The sequence below is a fragment of the Balaenoptera physalus genome, assembly GCF_965194825.1.
Source record: "Balaenoptera physalus genome assembly, chromosome: 1".
NCBI classification, from domain to species: Eukaryota; Metazoa; Chordata; class Mammalia; order Artiodactyla; family Balaenopteridae; genus Balaenoptera; species Balaenoptera physalus.
The window spans coordinates 101,672,119-101,691,759 of NC_138882.1; the positions used below are offsets into that span (position 1 = coordinate 101,672,119).

At 40.6% G+C, this 19,641-nt stretch overlaps 1 protein-coding gene across 17 annotated transcripts in view; it reads left to right on the forward strand.

The window, feature by feature from the left end:
• VAV3 (vav guanine nucleotide exchange factor 3) overlaps positions 1 to 19,641 on the forward strand; it is a 521,969-nt gene that overhangs the window by 85,649 nt on the left and 416,679 nt on the right. For all 17 annotated transcript variants that reach the window (XR_014261053.1, XR_014261054.1, XM_082451935.1 and 14 more), the window contains exon 2: positions 3,495 to 3,611. Coding sequence is in view for 15 of the 17 variants with exons in the window: in XM_082451935.1 (XP_082308061.1) it covers positions 3,495 to 3,611 (117 nt within the window). In the remaining 2 variants the exon portion in view is untranslated. The remainder of the gene's footprint in view (positions 1 to 3,494; positions 3,612 to 19,641) is intronic.

Consider the following 19,641-nt stretch of genomic DNA (forward strand, 5'->3'; position numbering starts at 1 on the left):
ATTTCCAACTGTGATTAATAGAGAAGCTTGTCTTACTCATTTTTAACATTCCCAGTGTCTGGAACATTGTAGGCATTCAAAACCTGTTGACTGAAAAAATACGTAAATAAAGGGGTGACCAAACTTGATGATTGCCTGGAAATGTGAGAGCATACCAGTGATATTCTTCAAATCCAGTAAATATTTGTGGAATTTAATAGAATTGAATTAGTTAAGGGGCAAATAAGGTTAAGATTGGTTCCAGAAGTGAGGGAAAGTTCTGTTTTTAAATCATCTCTTGTATGCATACAGTAATGACAACATTTCTTTCTTTTTTTTTTTAACTTTCAGTAATGATACTTTTTTGAATTAATGATCAAAGCACTTGAATGGAGGTCTACTGTAGTTTTTCCTACACAGGGGAAAATTTGAGTTTGGTGTGAAATCTTCAGAGGGTAGCATGCGCAATTATGCTTTGTTCCTTGGTGAGCTATGAGTTGGGCTCTTAATTATGTAAAAAATATTGCAAGAGAGATGTTGCATAATCCCCAAGAGAGTAATTATTGTCTATCTTGGCAGAATGCAAGGCTTTTAATCTGTAAATAAGCAATTCTATGTGAAAGAGCTACATGTAGAGTGGTTCCGTGTTGTAAAGGTCTCTTATGAATTTTTTAAAATGAAAGCAGTAACTGTATGTGCAGTTTGGCTGCTGCCTTTGTACTTCAAAGGGTTTATGATGCTTCCCCTGTGGTTTTAACCCCTCCTGAAATACTTAAGCCTCAAGAAGGATTCCTGTAAAGGGTAAAACTATGTCTGGGTTAAGCCCATGAAAAATCTGAATTTTTCCAAAGTAGAGGAAGTAAAATGTGCTTTCTGCAAATTAAAAAACAAACCAAGATGGAAAACAGAACAACAAAATAAAATATTGACAGTGCTTTAAAAAAAAAAAAAGCAAAGATGCAATAATTAGCTAATATATCTCTCACTTATTGGAGGTTAATAATTTTATTTTTACGTGTGCCATTGCAGCTACTATTTCCGAAATTCAGTTTCAGGATATGTGTGTACTATGCGTAGGTGGATCTGCATTTTAGATACTGAAAGTAAATTCTGTTGGTTGTCTAAGTTGCGATAGCGTCTGCCTTCCCCCTTGTCCCTGTTAGTATCGATGAGCTGAGCATGTTCTCCAAGGTCAGTTTCTCTGCTTGAGCATCAGACCCTTCTCCTTTGCCCACTCAAGGACTTCCTTTGGGCGACTGTCCCTCTCCCTTGTGTGACCATCTTTCCCCTCTATCAAGTTATTCCTGTCAAAATAGAAACATGTTGTAACAGCTTCCATTGTTAAAAAGCCCTTCCTTGACCTCTTTCTCTCTGACTACCTCCTCAATCCTCTGTTCCCTTTTGCAGCAAAACTCCTAAGAATCTATATTCTATCTTTACTTTCTCTCTTCCCATTGTCTCTTGAAGTTGCTCTGCTCAGCCTTTCCCCACCCCCATCCTCCACATGGAACCTACTTTTGCCAAGGTGCACCCATAACCTTCACACAGCCAGATTCCCAGGACAGCACCTGGTCAAAACCTTATTTGAGTAGCAGCAGCAGCTGACACAGCTTATCACCCCTTCTTCCTAGAAACACCTTCTTTACTTGGCTTCAGGAAAAACCTGTTCACCTGGTTGTTCTCCTTCCTTACTGGTTCCTCTTTCTCTGCCCCTTTGTGGGCTCCTCCTTTTTTCCTGATCTAAGATGACTTGGCCCCAGGTCCTGTCCTCCCCTCTTCTTTCTCTCAAAGTCATCTCAGATAACATCATGGTTAAAAATGTTTTGTATACTCTAAAGACTCTCAGATTTAAGTCTGGAGTACACACCTGTGTCCTGGACTCCAGACTTGTATATCCAGTTGTCTGCCGCCCTGTGTCCCATTGGATGACCAATAGGCATCTCAAATTTAAGAGTCAAAATTGAACACCTGGTCTTCCCATGGCTGTCTCTCACCCAGATTATTGTAATAGCTTCCTGTCTGGTATTACTGTCTCTAGTCTTGCTCCAGCCCCTTTTGATCTATATTCAAAAAACTAAACAAAACAACAACAACAACAAAAGAAGCTCTGAAGAAAGAGCACTAGGAACTGTTGCAGTCCAGGAGGAGATGGAACTGTAGCTGGGCTGGGAGTTAGAATAGAAAAGGGAAAAGAGAGAGGGTTATTGGCTAGAGGAACGGCAAAGTTCAAGCATAGAGGCAGGAATGAACACGGAGTAATGAGCACCAACAAGGAGAACAGCCTGACTGCAGTGGTGGGGCATGTTATAGAGGGCCTTAAAAGCTCAGCTGAGAAGTTTGTACTTGCTATGTCTGTGCATATTTTGTATACGTACGTGAGAGGGGCCTGTTTACAAACCTGCACTTGAAACTCTAGGACTGTGCTGTCCAGTATGATAGCAACTAGCCACGTATGGCTATGGAGCACTTGAAATGGGGCTAGTCTGAATTGAGATATGCTGTTAAGTGTAAAATGCATACTAGATTTCAAAGATTTAGTACTAAAACTAATTTCATTTAAATGTTTTATGTTGATCAATTGTTGAAGTAGTATATTTAATATAGAGTTAAGTATTATTAGAAAAAAAAAATAAGCTGCAAGGATATATTGTACAGCATGCAGAATACAGCCAGTATTTTTTTAACTTTAAATGGAGTATAATGTATAAAAATTTTGAATCACTATGTTGTACACCTGAAACTTTATTGAGGTATAGTTTTAAATCAACTATACCTCAATAAAATTTTTTAAAAGAAAGAAAAAAAAAAACTTTTAAAGTATCAGACTCTGTCCCAAGGCCTCCAATGACTTCCCATCTCATTTAGAGTAAAAGCCTGTCCAACAGGGTCCTTCATCATCTGACCTCATTGCCTTTCCAGCTCACTTCCTGCCTTGCTCCTTGTCATCCACTCTGCTCTACCCACATTGGCCCCTTCCTCAGACATAACCTCAGAAGCTTCTGCCTCAGGGCCTTGGCATGGGTTGCTACTTTAGTCGGAATACTCTGTCCTGTAATTCTGCATGGTTGCTTCTTTACCACCTTCAAATCTCTGCTGCTTATCTGTCCTCTTCTCACTGACACCTTCTCTAACCATCTCGCTGAAGCTCCCCACACCTCACCCAGCACTCCTGATCCCTCCTCCTGGCTTTATTTTTCTCTATTGCACTTATCACCATATGAAAATAAAAATATTTACTTTTTTGTTTTTGTCGCTGGGTTTGTTCTTGTCTGTTTCCTCTTATTAGGATGTAAGTATCCTGAGGGCAGACTTCCGTCTGCCTTGTTCACAGCTGTGTCACTGGTGCCTGGGAGAGAGTGGGTAATCATTTAAGTACTGATGAGGGAGTAATTGAAAACAACCTGAAAAGTGGATGGATACTTCGTTGGCATTTCCCCAGCATTCTGGGCATGACAGAGGATAGGTAGCATTCAGAATGATTCGCTATATACTAATAGCTGTTTCCCATTCCTCAGTTTCTCTGTTTGAAGAACATAAGGACATTCCTCACGGCCTGTTGCGAGACGTTTGGAATGAGAAAGAGTGAACTCTTTGAGGCGTTTGACTTGTTTGATGTCCGTGACTTTGGAAAGGTAATTACATTTTATTTTTTATGTATTTTTAAATTCAAGAACATTTTATCAAATAACTGTTGTTTCTTATCTTGAAGTAGGACATGTGACTGAAGTGGTATCTGCATTATGTAGTTAAATTTTACATGTAGGTGGCTTAGCCAAAAAAATAATAGCAACAACTGTCCAAATGAGATTAGAATTATTATTTTTTGTTATTAAAGCAGTATAAGGGGAATTTTTTATCCAGAGGTAACTTTTCCTGTTGGTTATCTCGGAGGGCAGGACTACTATTTCCCATCTTTTAGATAGTTCGTTGGGCTGTCATGACTGAGGACCAGTATTCTTTCCCTCCAGTCTTCTCCAAACCTGAAAGGCCTCTAATTTTTGGAAGTTGAGAATGTTCTGTTGCCTGTCTTGGCATTTGGGTAGGTGACTTGCAGAACATATGAAATTGCTGAAATGTTTGAGATTGTTGAATAGCTCCTATTGCTTGGATTTCAGCAGATACATGTTAGATTGTTAGATTTCAATGACATTTGTCACATGTAAATTGGTTGTAATGTTTGCTCTTATTACTTGTATGTACACCAAGCACTTGTGTATAATAGGTGACTTCCTTTCAAAAGAATCAAAAGGAAAAGGATAGAAAACATCCTTTCAAAAGTTACATTCATTTATTTTGAAGTGATTGGGCAGAAAGTTAAACTTCTTGTGTCTGAGAAGCCATAAAAGAGTCAGGCAGTTAGGTAACCCCTGATGTCATAATTGCATTATGAAAATAAGCAGGGAAAAACCTAAAAGATCTTGAGAAGTTTGCTCTTACTCTGATAATTCAGGTGCTAGTATCTCATCAAAAGGCTGTTTGAGAGTGACACTTCATTTGATTTTTAAGATGTAATATTTTTTGTCATACATCTTTACTGGAGTATAATTGCTTCACAATGCTGTGTTAGTTTCTGTTATACAACAAAGTAAATCAGCCATATGCATACATATATCCCCATATCCCCTCCCTCTTGAGCCTCCCTCCCACCCACCCTATCCCACCCCTCTAAGTGTAATATTTTGATTATAAAATAAAAAGCAAGCAATGGATTGGTTTGCTTGGCAATGGGAATAAATAGCACAAACTTGAAACAGAAATGTAAAAAATTTGATGCTGACATGCAGCAAGTATGGGGAAGCCAACCTGCCCAGGGAGAAAGAAGGTGTGGGTTCGCTCTTGGTCACTTTGTGATCTGGACTTCAGCAGTCTTCTCCATCATCAGACCACCTGCCCACTTAGAAGTCTGTACAAAAGGAAATGGGTATAAAGGATATGGTTTTTAGGATTCCTCTTTCTCTGGCCAGCTGTGATTTAGTTGTCTTGAGGTCCAAAAAAGTGATGGAGGATAACATATGGTGATAGTTACAAGGAACTGAAAACCAAGCCTCCTTGTAAAGAAGTGGTGGCACAGTCGTCTATGGCCATGAAGTGAAGCCATGAAGACAAAGAGCAGTCAGAGAGAATCCCAGGTGAAGTGGACAGTCCTCTAAGCTGTTGGCCCAGAAAGATGCCTTAACAGCTTATAAAGATATCTTTTGCTGTTCTTTGACCCTTCCTCCTATTTTTTAAAAAAAACTCTTCTTTGATTTTCCTTTATTTCCTCCCTCTCTTTTGGGGAAATGAAAAAATGAAAGAAAAGTCTTGACTTTTTAAAGCTTTTCAAAAAGCTCTTCATTTTTTTTTTTTTTGTTCGAATTTGTACAAAATGGTGTTGACAGACTGTGAAGTCATAAAAATTGTTTAGAAATGCATGGCTTTGTTTTAGTGGAATAACATTGCATGCTAGCTTCTTACAATGGAAGCTTTGTAGGAGAGCTGAGGTTATAGAAAGTTGAATATAAAGGAATTAACCGTATGCTTCTCATGGGTAATCATAGTTCTGGCTTCTTAAAATATTTTGGCAGTGGTAAGTCTGAAACAGAATTAAACCTGGGATTGCGGATAGAACTTGATCCTATATTTACCACTTTAAAATTACATACATTTTTGCTACTGCCAAGATTGTGCAGCTATCTCTTCAGAACTGTATTTGACCTAAGTGAACCACTGAAAATTAAAGAATTTAAGGGGCTGTTCCATAATTTACCAGTATTATTGCTATTAAACATAATCACTCTAAGCCAAACCACCAATGCCACCACTTATTGAACCCTTTTTTTAAAAAAATTAATTAATTAATTTATTTTTGGTTGTGTTGGGTCTTCGTTTCTGTGCGAGGGCTTTCTCTAGTTGTGGCGAGCGGGGGCCACTCTTCGTTGCAGTGCGCGGCCTCTCACTGTCGTGGCCTCTCTTGTTGCGGAGCACAGGCTCCAGACACGCAGGCTCAGTAGTTGTGGCTCACAGGCCCAGTTGCTCAGTGGCATGTGGGATCTTCCCAGACCAGGGCTTGAACCCGTGTCCCCTGCATTGGCAGGCAGATTCTCAACCACTGCGCCACCAGGGAAGCCCATATTGGACCCTTTTGATGTAGCAGATATCTTTTCAATCTTCAAATATATTTTTTAATCCTTATAACAACCCTATGGGGTGTAAGTACCAGTATTATTATTTTCCTCCTTGTACAGATAAGCAAACCTGTGTCTGAAATCCACGTATCTAGTAGAGATTGGAGCAGTGGTTTGACCCCAGATTTGACTGGTTCTCCACTGCTGTACAACAGAGCAAACATTCCCATAGCCAGTACCCTGAACCAGCATGGGCCTATGTGCTTTGCAAGTATTGACTCAACTCTCATATCAATCCCACCATGTAGGTTCTAGTACTGTCCCCATTTACAAATCCTAGATTGTAAGTGATGGATCTTGGACAATTCATGCAGTGTAACATTTTTAAGTTAAAAAAAAGTGAATGGGTTGCTAATTTAGAGACAAAGTAATTTCTGGTATTGTGAATATCAATTTTAACAGGATGTAGACAGGTTAGTTTGTTTCTCTCTGTTCCTTGAGACACAATTAAATTTTTTCAATGAATTTAAAATGAAAAATATCTTTGTGTGCTCCCTGTCTGCCTTAATTCATACAAATAGTAAATCTAGGATCCATGTATACTTGGTACCATTTCACCTAGGAATATATTAATTGCAATAACAGTATCTAATGTTTTTTTTTAGCATTTTGAAGCTTGGAGAGTGTTTCAGATCACTGACCTCATTTGATTCTCATAATAGTCTTGTGAAGGAAGGAAGCAAGTGTTCCCAGTTTTCAGATGAGGAAACTGGGAGGTGGGGAGGTTCAATGGTGACTTCAAGTTCTCCTTACTTGGGGACGGAGCAGGATCTGGCGCTCAGGGCTTCTGACTTCCCAGCCCTCTGCTTTTCTTGTCTGCTGCCTATGTTTTGGATCTCACTCCTGTGTGGATGCTTGCTCAGGGAAAAGGATGAACTCACAGGAGAAAAACCAAAGGAACATATGAAATTAAAAAGCACAAGTGATCTGTCACTTGGAATCTAATTACACTTTATCTTTAGAAAGAGAGGAAAGATTTAGGATACTGCATGAGTTATATTTAGGATACTGCGTGTGTTAACACGAATGAATGATAATTTTCCTTTTCACTAATGAGTAAATGAAGAGAACACATTTTGGGTACTCTAGAAGGGCTTATGATAATTTTGCCTTTCAGTGTTAACTTTAATTTCTAGTATTGAGCTCTTTACCCACTGAAAATAGGGTATTGATTTTAATTCAAACTCATATGTCAACAAAAATTAGAATAGTTCTGAACACTTTCTATACTTTGGTTAAAAATCATGCAAGGATGGAGAATGAGTTTAGTAACTTGAACTCATTCAGGCGTCAGCAGAGAGAGGCCTTGAGGTTAACTCTGACTCTCAGGATTGTTAAATACAGTTGGCCCTTGAACAGTGGGGGTTTGAGCTGTGTGGGTCCACTTATAGCAGATATTTTTTCAATAAATACTACACGATCCGTGGTTGGTTGAATCTGCAGAGGCAGAACTGTGGATACGGAGGAACCGTATATATGGAGGGCTGACTAAATTATACACGGATTTTTGACTGTGGGGAGGATCTGTGTCCCCAACACCTTCCCGCCCTCTGTTGTTGAAGGGTCAACTATGCTGAATAAGGTTCCCGCCAGAGGTGGAGTCCTGGCCTCAGCCTGCTGAGTCTTCTCCCTGCTCTGAGGTGGGAGGAGCTTAGGTGCCCTTTTAAGAGCCTTTACCACCTCCTTCTGCCTTTGGGTTTATGTTTTTGTGTGATTCTGAAAAATCGTTACTTTCTTACTTTTCAAAACGATGGATCCTTTTCTGGCTTTCTGGTAACAACAAGAACAAAAAGTAAAATCTTATTAGTTGACCTCTCTGCTTGAGAAATGTAATTAAAAAAAAATCCTTTCCCCCCAGGAATGTTAGAAATTATTAATTTCTTTTTACATTGCAACAAGATCTGTAAATTTGCTCATTTTCATGCTGCATGTAAAGGATTTTCCGTTCCTCTGTTCAGATTGTCATTTTCTGATTAACACTTTTGTTGTGTGGAAACATTTCCTGCTGAGCTGTCTGTTGGCACACTTACAGTGCAGAAACACATGGGATTTTTCTTTAATGAGAACATTTCTAGTGAGTAACAGAAATCAGGCTGCTGCCGCTGTGCAGATGAGTGATGAAGTCAGTTCCTTCCCCTGGCAGCTCTAGGTGGATATAAGGGCCTACTTCCTGCTACCCACAGATGTCACGTCTGTTGTTTCAAGTGTTGTAAAGCACCTGACAAGTGTAAGGTGATATGTTTTCTTGAATCAAAGAGAATCACAACTGGCTGAAGGTAGTTCCAGCTGATGTTAGTAGCAGTAGGGTAGTTTCTATGTGTTCAGGTTCAGGGCAAGCACTGTCTAAAGGAATTCAGAGCATTGGCTTAGGTGTGGATCAAGGATTCAGGTAAGAACATTAGTTGAGAAGAGGTAGTGTTGTGTTTTGGCTAAGAACATGGTTTCTGAGTTGGATTGCAGTTTGCACTCCTTATGGTATGTGATCTTGTGCAAGCTACTTAATCTCTTTGAGCTTCAGTTTCCTCATCTATAAATTGAGGTTAGGTGAGAAATGAAATGATGTATGTAGAGTGCTTAAAAAGAGTATCCAGGTCCAAAGTATGTAGTACTCGGTAAATATTAGCTGTTCTCACTCTTATTGTTACTATTATTACAACTATAATTACTGGTGTTAATGGGCTTCAGGTTCAGTGGTAAACATAGGAGTTGAATTTTGAATTGAATGCAAGAACTAATGATATTGGAGGAGCAAGCTTGGGAAAAAACTGTTCTTTCTACTGTGCTACGGCGTTAATCTATTTTATCCTGCACAGCTGTCTTTCTCCCTCCTTCTGTGACATTGGATCTCCTTTGAGAAAGCACCCTTTTCCCTTTTCCCTTTGCCAATCATGTAGTTTGAGTGGTTTAGTCAATTATAATATCCCATCCCTTTGACCAAAGTGATGAGTTCGGGGATGGGGCAGGTCACTCAGTTAGGACCTGTATGATGGTTTAAGACATTGGCAGGGCCAGTTTTGTTTTTGCTCTCCACCTGCCATGGAAGTGTGTGGATACAAGGCTTGGAGGGGCTACGGCCATCTGGGAACTACATGGAGTTTCAAAACAGACCCAGTTCAGTGAGAGCAGAGCTGAGGAGGACCCTAGTGGTATCATGTGAGGCTGGACTCATGCTGTGCCCAAAGCCAAATATATGTATCTGTGGATTTTTCTGTGACATGAGCCAAGACAGTCTTCCTTTTCTTCTTCCTCAGGCCAGTTTTCCTTAGTTCTTCCAACCAGCAGTGAGAGAAATCTAAGTGATTCACCTGGTTTTGTCTGTCACATGATTTCAGTTGTGTAGATAGGTTAACCTTTCTTCTGTTACCAACGTTCCACACAACTTGGAGACCATTCTGTAGTGTCTCCATCTTCTGTCATATACAGAAGAGGAGATACGCAGAGTCCTAGAACATCTCTGTTTTGCAGCATGTAAATAATTACATAGAAGGACCATCCGAGCTTCGTGGTAAATGCTTTCTCTTCCTTACCTTTGACCCAAGGAGTATCATAGTTACTCTTCAGATTTGGAAGAAGCTCTGAGTCATCAGGCATCCTTCCCATGTTTGTCTGTGCTCTACAGGGTCAAAAAAATGGGCATGCATGCCTCTGCAGATGAGAACTCACTTCTTCCTGAGGCCCCCAGCTGAGTATGTATATTTGGACCCTACAGAATGATTTGAAGATTACCTTAAAACTTCAGGGTAAAAAAGACTTAAAGAGGCTGGTAAATCCTTCACCTGGAAATGACTAGGGCTTCATTTCTTCTTCAATTTCTGTCCCATCTGTAATGCCTTATCATGTCTTATGAGAGTATTTGCTCAGGATGTGTCCTATAAGTTTGTGTGTTTCCACTTTTTCACCCGTCCCAGCCTGAATTGTACACCTCAGGGTATATGTAGAAAGAAGGGTACAAGGACCTCTTCCTGCCCAGTGTGTACTAATACCCCAGGCCAGCTCCTCAGCACTCATACCTGGATGACTGGATAATCTCCATATTCTCATTCCCCGCTTCCAGTCCTGTGTGTGTGTTGGGAAGTGCACCCTTCAAAGCGCATTTCATTGCATCCCGACACAATGAAACTAGATACTTGAAAATCTGTAATGATTTCCTACTACCTGTATATCTCTTGGCAATCTACCTGGCTTTCCTGGTTACAAGAAAACCCTCCCAACCAAAGGCTCCTGAGCTTTTCTTGGGCATGGGTGGCCTCAGGGTCCTCACCGTGGCATGGTTTGAAAGATCCTCGTTGGCTACTGCATGCACGTTGATCAACAATTAGAAACATTTTTTCTCATATCCCTATGTACCCAGCATGAATCATTTTGGTATTTAAATATAATCTCTCTTTTTATAATTATTTGTTTGATCTCCTACTCTTATTAGAAGTTTGACATTTCTCTCTGAAAGTATTTCCCGTCCTAAATTATTCAGGAGTCTCTGGGGCTTTTGCGGTCATTTGGGCCCTAATCAGTCTTGCTTCGAAGCACCACTAGAAGCTCGACCTCCAGTCGATGGCCCACTAGCCTGGTGCTAGTGAAGACGGGCTCTGCTTGGTGCCTTTGACAGCTCTGATGCTGGCGTGCCCCGCTTAGCCCCACACTACCCAAGCCTGCTTCCCGCCTTCCCCACAGCATTTTAGCCTCAGCATTGAGCCTGGCCAGGCCAAATTTCTCTAGCTGTGCAGTGAATTCTGTCTAGGAGCTCCTGATATCCTTTCCTGCCAGTGATCTAGGGTCAGGGCCTCCTTAGGCAGCCCCCACAGGGGTACCAACTTTCATTCTCAGAGCAGCATTCGGGATATCTGGTCTTTCCTTCAAGGCGGCCCTGGACTTGCCCTGCAAATCAGCCAACTTTCAGCCTCCAGCAGACAGCCTAGCAGGGATACTGTGAAGAGTCAACCTCTGTCCACCCACAAAGGCCTCCTTTACTTTCCCCTCCTGAGCAGTAGGTGGCTTGCCTATATTTACATAACGAAGGGAGAGTTCTCCAGGGATTCCTTCCTGAACAAAGAAAGCTTGTTCCAGGGCCTCGTTTGTGTCTATTTAAGCTGAGACAGAGGAAACAGCTTCTAGCCGTCCCTAATGTGTATGTCTAGTTGGCTGTTAAGACAATTTCTGTGTCATTAGCAGTAATCTTCTCCTTTGCTTTTGGACAGAGCTGACTTTTTAAGCAATCTCTACATCTATTTCACTCTCTTTGATAGTTTATTTCACAGGGGTCCTTAATACTAGGCAGATTTCCCCATTCTTACCACGTTAAGAAGCTGAGCCATGCAAGGCTCATTCTTTACACCTTAGTGATTATTCAGGCTCATTTTTTGGTCTGCTTTCTAACTGCTTTTGAGACAGTTCAAAAAAACCTTCACTGTTCTCTAATTTTAATACAGTTGAAAACTTCTAGAACAGCATTTCCCAAGCAACCCCATTGTCCTGAGAAATGTTAATAGTCTGGGGAAAATATTCTTGTTCAAATAAGTTTGGTAAACACTGCATGTTACATCCTCCCTCTACATATGGGATATAGCATGGTGAAGGCACTGAAATGTCCTGAAGTGAGGAAAACAGTTAAACTTTTAATTAATCTAGGATTTCTCAAATGTGTATGTGAGTAGCAATTTAGATATCCCATGATCACATCAAACTCACTGTGTATAAAACTGGACTACTAAAAAAAAACAAAAAAAAAAACTGGAATACTTTTTTTTTTTCCTCTTCAAACCCATTTCTATTTGGGTAAAGCTATTCCTTTGCTCACTCTGCCAGAAAGTAAACAGTTAAGGCCCCCATCACAAGGATTATTGAAATAGTCTCCCAAATCTGCCTTCAGGTTTGAATCACTGCAAACTCATTTTCGGAGTAATATTGCAAAAGTGCAAAGCTGATCATGTTGCTCAGAGGTTTAAAACTCGATAGTGGATCTCTGTTGCTTATAACAGAATAAAATCCAAACCCTTTCACAAGCCACACAAGGTTATTCATCATCAGTCTCCTTGTCTTGCTCTCCTGGCTCCATTACCCTCCTTGTTTCCGTCCCACCAAATTATCTAAGTTGTCGTCATTCTCCAGATTAATATTTATTAATACTGTTTTCTTTGCCTGGATGCCCTTCCTCTCCCTATCCCTCACCCCCTCATCTCCAGTGACTTAAAGATCGCATACACACACACCACTTTATCCAGAGCTTGGGCTTTAGTCGGTTCTTGGATGTACTGAACCCTCCTGGGCTGACTCTGCTGACTTGTTCCTGCCCACTCCCTTCGTTCTAGCTGGACCTTCGTCCTCCTTCCCTGTCCTACAGATGTGTGGCCTTGGCACATTAAACAGGCTCTCTTCCTCCGCTCCTGAGACTTTGAGATCAAGTAAACCTGGGTTTCACCTTCCCCGCCCATAGCTCCCTGTGTGGGAGGGAGGTTGCTCAGCTTCTCAGAGCCTCCATGTTTTGATCTGCACGATGGCCCCAGTGACGATCCCTACCTCACAGGATTGCAGTGAGGAGTGTGAATCACATTCTGTGGTAAAGCAGTTGGCACAGTGTCTGGCAGAGGCTCAGTCAGTGGTAACTTCTCCTGAGCAGTTCACCCATCATTTCCTTCATTCTGCAAATGGTTGCATGCTTCCTCTGCTGGGCATGTGCCTAAGACAGGAGGGAAGGGGGCAGGGCACAACCACTAAAAGAATGACACAGCCACTGAGGACACAACAAAAACTGGTTAGAACCTACTCAGCCCAAGATGGCGGAGGATGGAGCCTCATTATACACTCATTGTAATACGTTAGCGACATGACACACCCGCAGGTGCCAAGATATTCCCAAGGCTGCCCATAAAAGGCCAAAAACTGGGTGGTAGCCCAATTCCTGGAAATCCCCGCCCCTTCCCCAAAATAGTTGGAATAATCCTCCCACTCATTAGCCTATGAAATTACCCAGCCCATAAAAACTGCCACACCTCAGGGCCCTTGCCTCTGAGACAGACCGCATTCTGCCTATGGAATGTGTATCTCTGCTTTCACTTTACTATGGCTCACTCATGATTTCTTTCCTGTGCGAAGCCAAGGACCCTCACTTGGTGCCTGTCCCAGGGGTTCACCTGAGACCTGGGACATGATCATCTTCTCATGCCCCGTTTTCCTGCAACCTCTTTACAAAGGGTATTAATAAATCTACTTCTTGCCTATCACTTTGTCTCTCGCCTGATTCCTCCTGTGCCAAGGCACAAAGAACCTGAGCTTCATTAAGTCCTGAGACAAGCTGTGTGGTTTTGAAACAGGAGGGAAGGGGGCAGGACACAACCTTTAAAAGAATGACATAGTCATAGGACATGACAAAAACTCGTTAGAACCAACTAGGTCCAAGATGGCGGAAGATTCGATTTCCAGTGGACCTTGAGCCTCGTTATATGCTCATTGTAATACATTAGCATCTAAATGACACACCCACCAGTGCCATGACATATCTGAAGCCAACCAAAAGGCCAAAAAGTGGGCGGTGACCCAATTCCTGGAAATCTCCGCCCCTTCCCCAAATAGTTGGAATAATCCTTCCACTCATTAGCTTATGAAATTACCCAGCCCATGAAAACTAACCACACCATATTTTGGGGCCTCTCGCCTTCTGAGATGGCCATGCTCTGTCTGTGGAGTGTGTATCTCCCAAGGCCGTTCTCGCCTTTTGAGAGGGACCACATTCTGTCTATGGAATGTGTATCTCTCTAAATAAATCCACTTCTTACCTATCACTTTGTCTGTCACTGAATTCTTTGAGACGTAAAGAACCTGAACTTCATTAAATCCTGAGACCAGGTGTGTGATCTCGGTGAAAAGACCGTGGGTTCAAGTCCCAATCTGGGTTGTGTGGTTTCAGTTTCAGTTGGAAGATTGTGGGTTTGAGTCCCAGCTGAGGCGCACCTGGGTTCGAGTCCTGTCCTAAGTCAGAGACTGAGGGTTCGAGTCCCATCGGAAGGAGTATGGTTTCATGGCCAGTGCTGCTTAACCACTGCGGACAGGTGGTCCCCTTCCCTCAAGATGCTGTTTGAGTTCAGGAAACAAAACAAGTAAAACATAAATAAATAACATAAGTACACCCAGTGATAAGTGCCATTAAGGAAATAAACAGAGTAAAATGATGAACCACTGGAGGAGGTTGTTACCGAACCAAACTTGGGTCTGCTCACCTGCCTGCAATAAAGCCAATCTGCTGACACCAGGTTGTGGTGAAGGAAAGTGCAGTGTTTATTGCAGGGCACCAAGGGAGGAGTCCAGGCAGCTAGTGCTCAGAACACCAGGAACTCCTTGGTGGGTTTCAGGAAAGCATTTTTAAAGGCAAGGTGAGGGAGGGGAGTCCCAGGGTTTGTGCACAATTCTCTGACTGGTTGATGGTAAGCTAACAGGGCCGTGTCAAAGGGGTTGACATTATCACTCATTAGGCCCCAGTAGGCTTGGAGGCTACATGCTCATGGTCATCAAGTAGTTAATGTCTTCCATTTGGTGGGGTTTTTTGCATCTGTAAAACAACTCAGGAAATGTGCATCAGTTACTGTTATATTATCTAGGTACTTCAGAGAGGGGCTAAAGCAGAGGATATGGGGGAGGGGTCTGTCCTGGGAAAGCCCCATAGGGTCCTGCTTGGTTACAAAAGCCATATTAGGGTGGAACGAAGAACCTCTTTGAAGTACTGGAGACCCACTGGGAGAAGGATGCCAGTACTACTGCCTACTTATTCACACTGAGTTTTACATAACTTATAAATCACATTTTAACTAGATTCTGGTCCCACCTCTTCCAGCAGAACCCTTTGGGATGGTCCTTTAACTTGACGTTTTGTCAAATCTGAAATCCCTCCTAATTCTAAAATGCCACTTATTGGTAAATGAATATGTACACATAGTATTTCATAAAGTAATGTTTTGCTTTGATAGTTCTTAGTTGTGTAATCCTCTCTGAAAACACCTAAGCTTAGGATTTTTTTTTTTTTTTTGCCAAGGTCTACTTTATTTTCAATAATACTGACATTCCTTTAAAATTTTGAGAGTTATGAAGACTTAACTGTGCATATGCTTTGGAGAGATAAAGACGTTATAAAGAGATAAAAGCATGATAAAAAAATATTGCTTTGATTTTACATCCTCACTTCGTATTGTTATAAGAATGTTATTTCCAGAAATGGAAATCTAGTTTGAGAATTGAAACTCACCTTCTCTTTGCTGTCTCCAGGGTTCCTCCTGAAACTAAGCCTGAATCTTTGGGGTAGGTTTTTTTTTTTTTTAAGTTCTCTCTATTAGATTCCTAGTATACATGTAAATATGCACACAGATATGGGTTAATAGATATACCAAGATATAGTATATGTATCTACAAACATGTTGTCTGTAGTAACTTATTTAATGAACCTTATGCTTATAACTGTATGCATAAACATAATTCATGATTTTTAACTTGCATGTATTTTCTTAAGTACTGTATAGCTAGACATTGCAATTTCTATCACATGATGACATACCTGAGCCTCATTATACCTTTAGTTAATGTTGTTTATATGTAATTTAAGCTTTTTTTTAAAAAATTGAAACAGAAAGTCACAAAAATTATAATCATCCTCATAATTTAAGCTTTTTGGAAGAGGCTTTTAAACCAAAGTAGCAAGGTAAAGGAATAAGACTGTGTGTACTAATCAGCATGTATTTGGCATGCTTTTAATCCTTTTTAAGGAATGCCCCCACACTGCAGATTATATAAGTAATTAAATAAATTATGACAATGTGACATGCTAAATGCAGTAATTGACAAAAGATGCTGTGGAGGAAGTCACGGAAAGGGATCAGCTCATCCTCAGTGTGGTTAAGGGAGGCGCCTTAGAGTTTATCCTCATGCTTCATCTAGGCAAAAAAAATAGGAAGGGGCACTGCTGCTGACTCTTATTTATTAGGCACTTACCAATGCCATGTCCTTTTATCACCATTGTACTCCATCCTCACAGGAACCCTATGATGTTGGTATTTATCTCCATTTTATGGCCAAAGAAACTGAGGCTCAGAAATATAAGAAAAAATCATAGCTTGTAGGTGATGGAGCATGGATCTGAGTCAATGTCTAATTTTAGAGTCCACAGTCTTAATGATTTTACTGCACTGCTTCCAAGCAGAAGTGGGGAAGTATCGTCTAGATTGAGGGGCTGTGAAGTAGGAAGATATGGAATGGGGAATCCGTCTGGAGTGTTTGGGATTCTGCAGAGAGTCATCCTAGCATGAGTTAAGATGCAACTGGGGTGAACTGCATCTCGAGGTCCCGCAGAGACTGGGGCCAGGGTGGGAGGGCTCTTGAGTCTTGAAGGGTCTGCATTGATTCTGATGAAGGGCCAGTGAGTGGTTTTAGCAGAGAGACAAGAGATGACCCACTGTGCACTTGAGCCAAGCACTCCGTCAGTTGAGGGGGGAGGCAGTACTGGATGGTTGTAATGGCAGCGGTTGGAAGAGCAGATGTGAGACCCAAGCAGTGTGGTTGAAAAGTATGCAGACCTTTACTAGAGCGACGGCAAGATGGGCCCAGAGTTTGAGAGCTTTGTGGTGTTTAGGAAGTGATGTGACCCATGAAAGGGTAAGGATAGAGAAGAGAGAACATTGACTCCTGAGCTGCTCCTGGATGACTGGAGGGGAAGTAGAGTTCACTGCAAGAGGGAAATAATGGAGCAGGTGCAGGTGTAACTTACTGTATGTGTGTGGGTTTAATGCAAAAGAATTCTAATGGCATTTCTAACTAACTTTCTGTAGATATATTTTGCAACCCAGTAGGTATTTTGTCTGTCTTATTTTTCAAAGGTTTTTTTTTTTTTTTTTTTTTTACTATATTTGACCATTCTAAATTTTCCCTGTATTTCACTTTTGATTTTTTTTGCACTTGCTGATTATCTAGGGGAGGCTTAGTCTCTGGTAGAACACTTAAAAACCTTTTTTTGGTTTCATGATTTCTTTTAAATATTGAACTTTTTTTTTTTTTTTTTTTTAATAGGAAGCTTTCTAGGAAAGGTGTCTGCATTTCCAAGGCTGTGGCAAATACATGCTGATTAGTATTCACATTCTTATTCCTAGCTTAGCTGTTGAGCCATATCCCATCTCAGCTGTGTTCTGGGATCCTTAACCCTGTCACATTGGTTTAAAGGTCGGGTACAGTTTTTCCAAGTTACATATGGAGTTCATTGAGTCTAATTTGTTTTCAACAAATTGTTACTGTGAGTATGACAGTTGAGAATTCCACAAGGAGAATTGGTTAACCCCAGTGCATGATATCATAATAGCCAATTTACTTGTCTGTACAAGCAGCAGTGATGCAAAACCCTTGGCCTTTAGTCCTCAACTATTGAGCCTGCGTATTTCTTCTCAACAGCATCCTCTAGAAAAGGAGAATGTCACTTTCCATCTTTATTTCTCCCTGTTTTTTTTAATGGCTTATGCACATCTGTAGGAATAAAGGAGTGCTGGCATTTGCTTTCCATGCTCAGTGAGTGGAGCGTGTGGGTGGAGCAGGATGAACGCTGTCATCTGCACAGGGTTAGCGGAGGAAGTGCGCCTCAGGAGCATGATGGACCCCAGAAGACAATAGGGAACAATGCTTGGCAGTCACTGCAGCTGTGTGGACTCCGGCCACACAAGCTTCCTCTGGATAGTTTAGTATCTGAGTCACTTGTTTTCCACCTAAAGCACCTGTGTCTTTGGAGGACTGCATTGGAGAAATATTAATGGAATAGGGGCCTTTCTCTGGTTTGCCTCAGGGCCCGTTCTAGTGCCCTCTGTGTGTGAAAAGTCCTGCGGAATCAACATGGTGTTTGAGGACTAATAGTGTCGGGACAAGCCAGTGTGTAGAGCAGTCAAAAATCATCAGGTTAGAATGAATGAATGGCATTTAAATCTTCTGGACTATTCCCCCTGGAACTGTGTGCATGTGTGCACACAGTCAGTTTCATACTAAATGTGCTTCGTGACCCTAGGAAGGCTTTATCTTGCTACTTTCTTCTTATGTTTCTATGTAAAGGGTATAGGGTCATGCTTGCTCCTTCTGAGTGAACAGGTACCTTATAGGTAATTTCTACTCTTGAAGTTGTCTTTTTAAAGTAGCTGCCTACTCATAATTCATCTTAGACACTGATCACCTTAGAATGGTTGTATTATGATATGGGAGGATATAGTGCACCATTTTTATTGGTTTGTCTAGGTCAAGTTTTGATGTTATTGATAGCATTGGCATTGGATTGGGTAAAGTAATAAAAAGAAAAGTTGCATAGAAGGCCAGATTCAGGTTAGAATTAACTCTGTGTCTGCTCCTTATGTCTATGAGGTTTAACATTGCTTTAGCAAAATCCCTGCTGATGTTTTTCTAATAGTCTATTCAGTTTTGGGGAGGAAACAGCAGAAGAATGTTTATTTATTACTGCCAGATGATAACGTACAATTTCTTAGGGAGCTAGTAGTTGAAAATTTCAGAGCATTATAGTGAAACTACTACAAAGTATGATAAAAGGGAGATGATATTAATTAGCATTTGTTTTCCAAAAAATCACTAAGGGTTTTTCATGTTTGTTGTAACTTGGATTTTGGTCAGTAGACTGCCCCTAAGATTTTCATAAGTAAATAGATATATAGGTAGCTAAGTAAGCAATCAAACACATATATCCTTTTTCCTATACTGTTTTGGGCCCATAGTTTTACTCCCTTGTACAGCATTTGGAAAGTTCCAAGTGAAGGCACAGAAATTCCCTAAGAAGCAACAATTCCAGTTACAGATAATGAACTATTTAGAAAATCATCACTAATGATAAATCATAGTCTACCTAAATTTTCTAGTCATTGATCCTGGAGCAGCATAGAATTAATTTATAAATGTTCTGTAGAAAAATCCTTCAAATACGTGAATCTGTAGAAAAATCCTTCAAATACATGAATCTGTAGAAAAATCCTTCAAATACATGAAGATTGTTTTCATGCTTCTCTGTCTTTTCTTCTTTAAATGAAATAAGCATAATATCCTCAATTCCTTCCTTTTTGTTTATAACCTGCTCACGTTTAAGAATAATTTGAGACATCTTACCATGACAACACATATAAAACAGAGCAGTTAAAGATTAAAATATTGAAAATTGAAAGAGATTAGAAGCTCTTTTGAGGAAGGGACACTATCATCATACCAGCTAGTTTGAGGATTGCATTTATCTCTCAGCTGTCCTGAAGTCAGGGAAAAAACCCAATTAATTAAAAAAGTGAGCTTTTGAATTGGCCTTAAACGTTTGTGCCTGGTAGAATTTGGAAAAAAACAGAATAAGCCCATGAATTAAAAAAATATATATTATAGAAATAATCATACATACAAAAATGTGTCAATAGAAAGACCACTACAGTGACCATTCATATATCCACTTTTGAAAAGTTGTTAACATTTGACCATATTTGCTTTTTCTAGTATTATTATATAAACA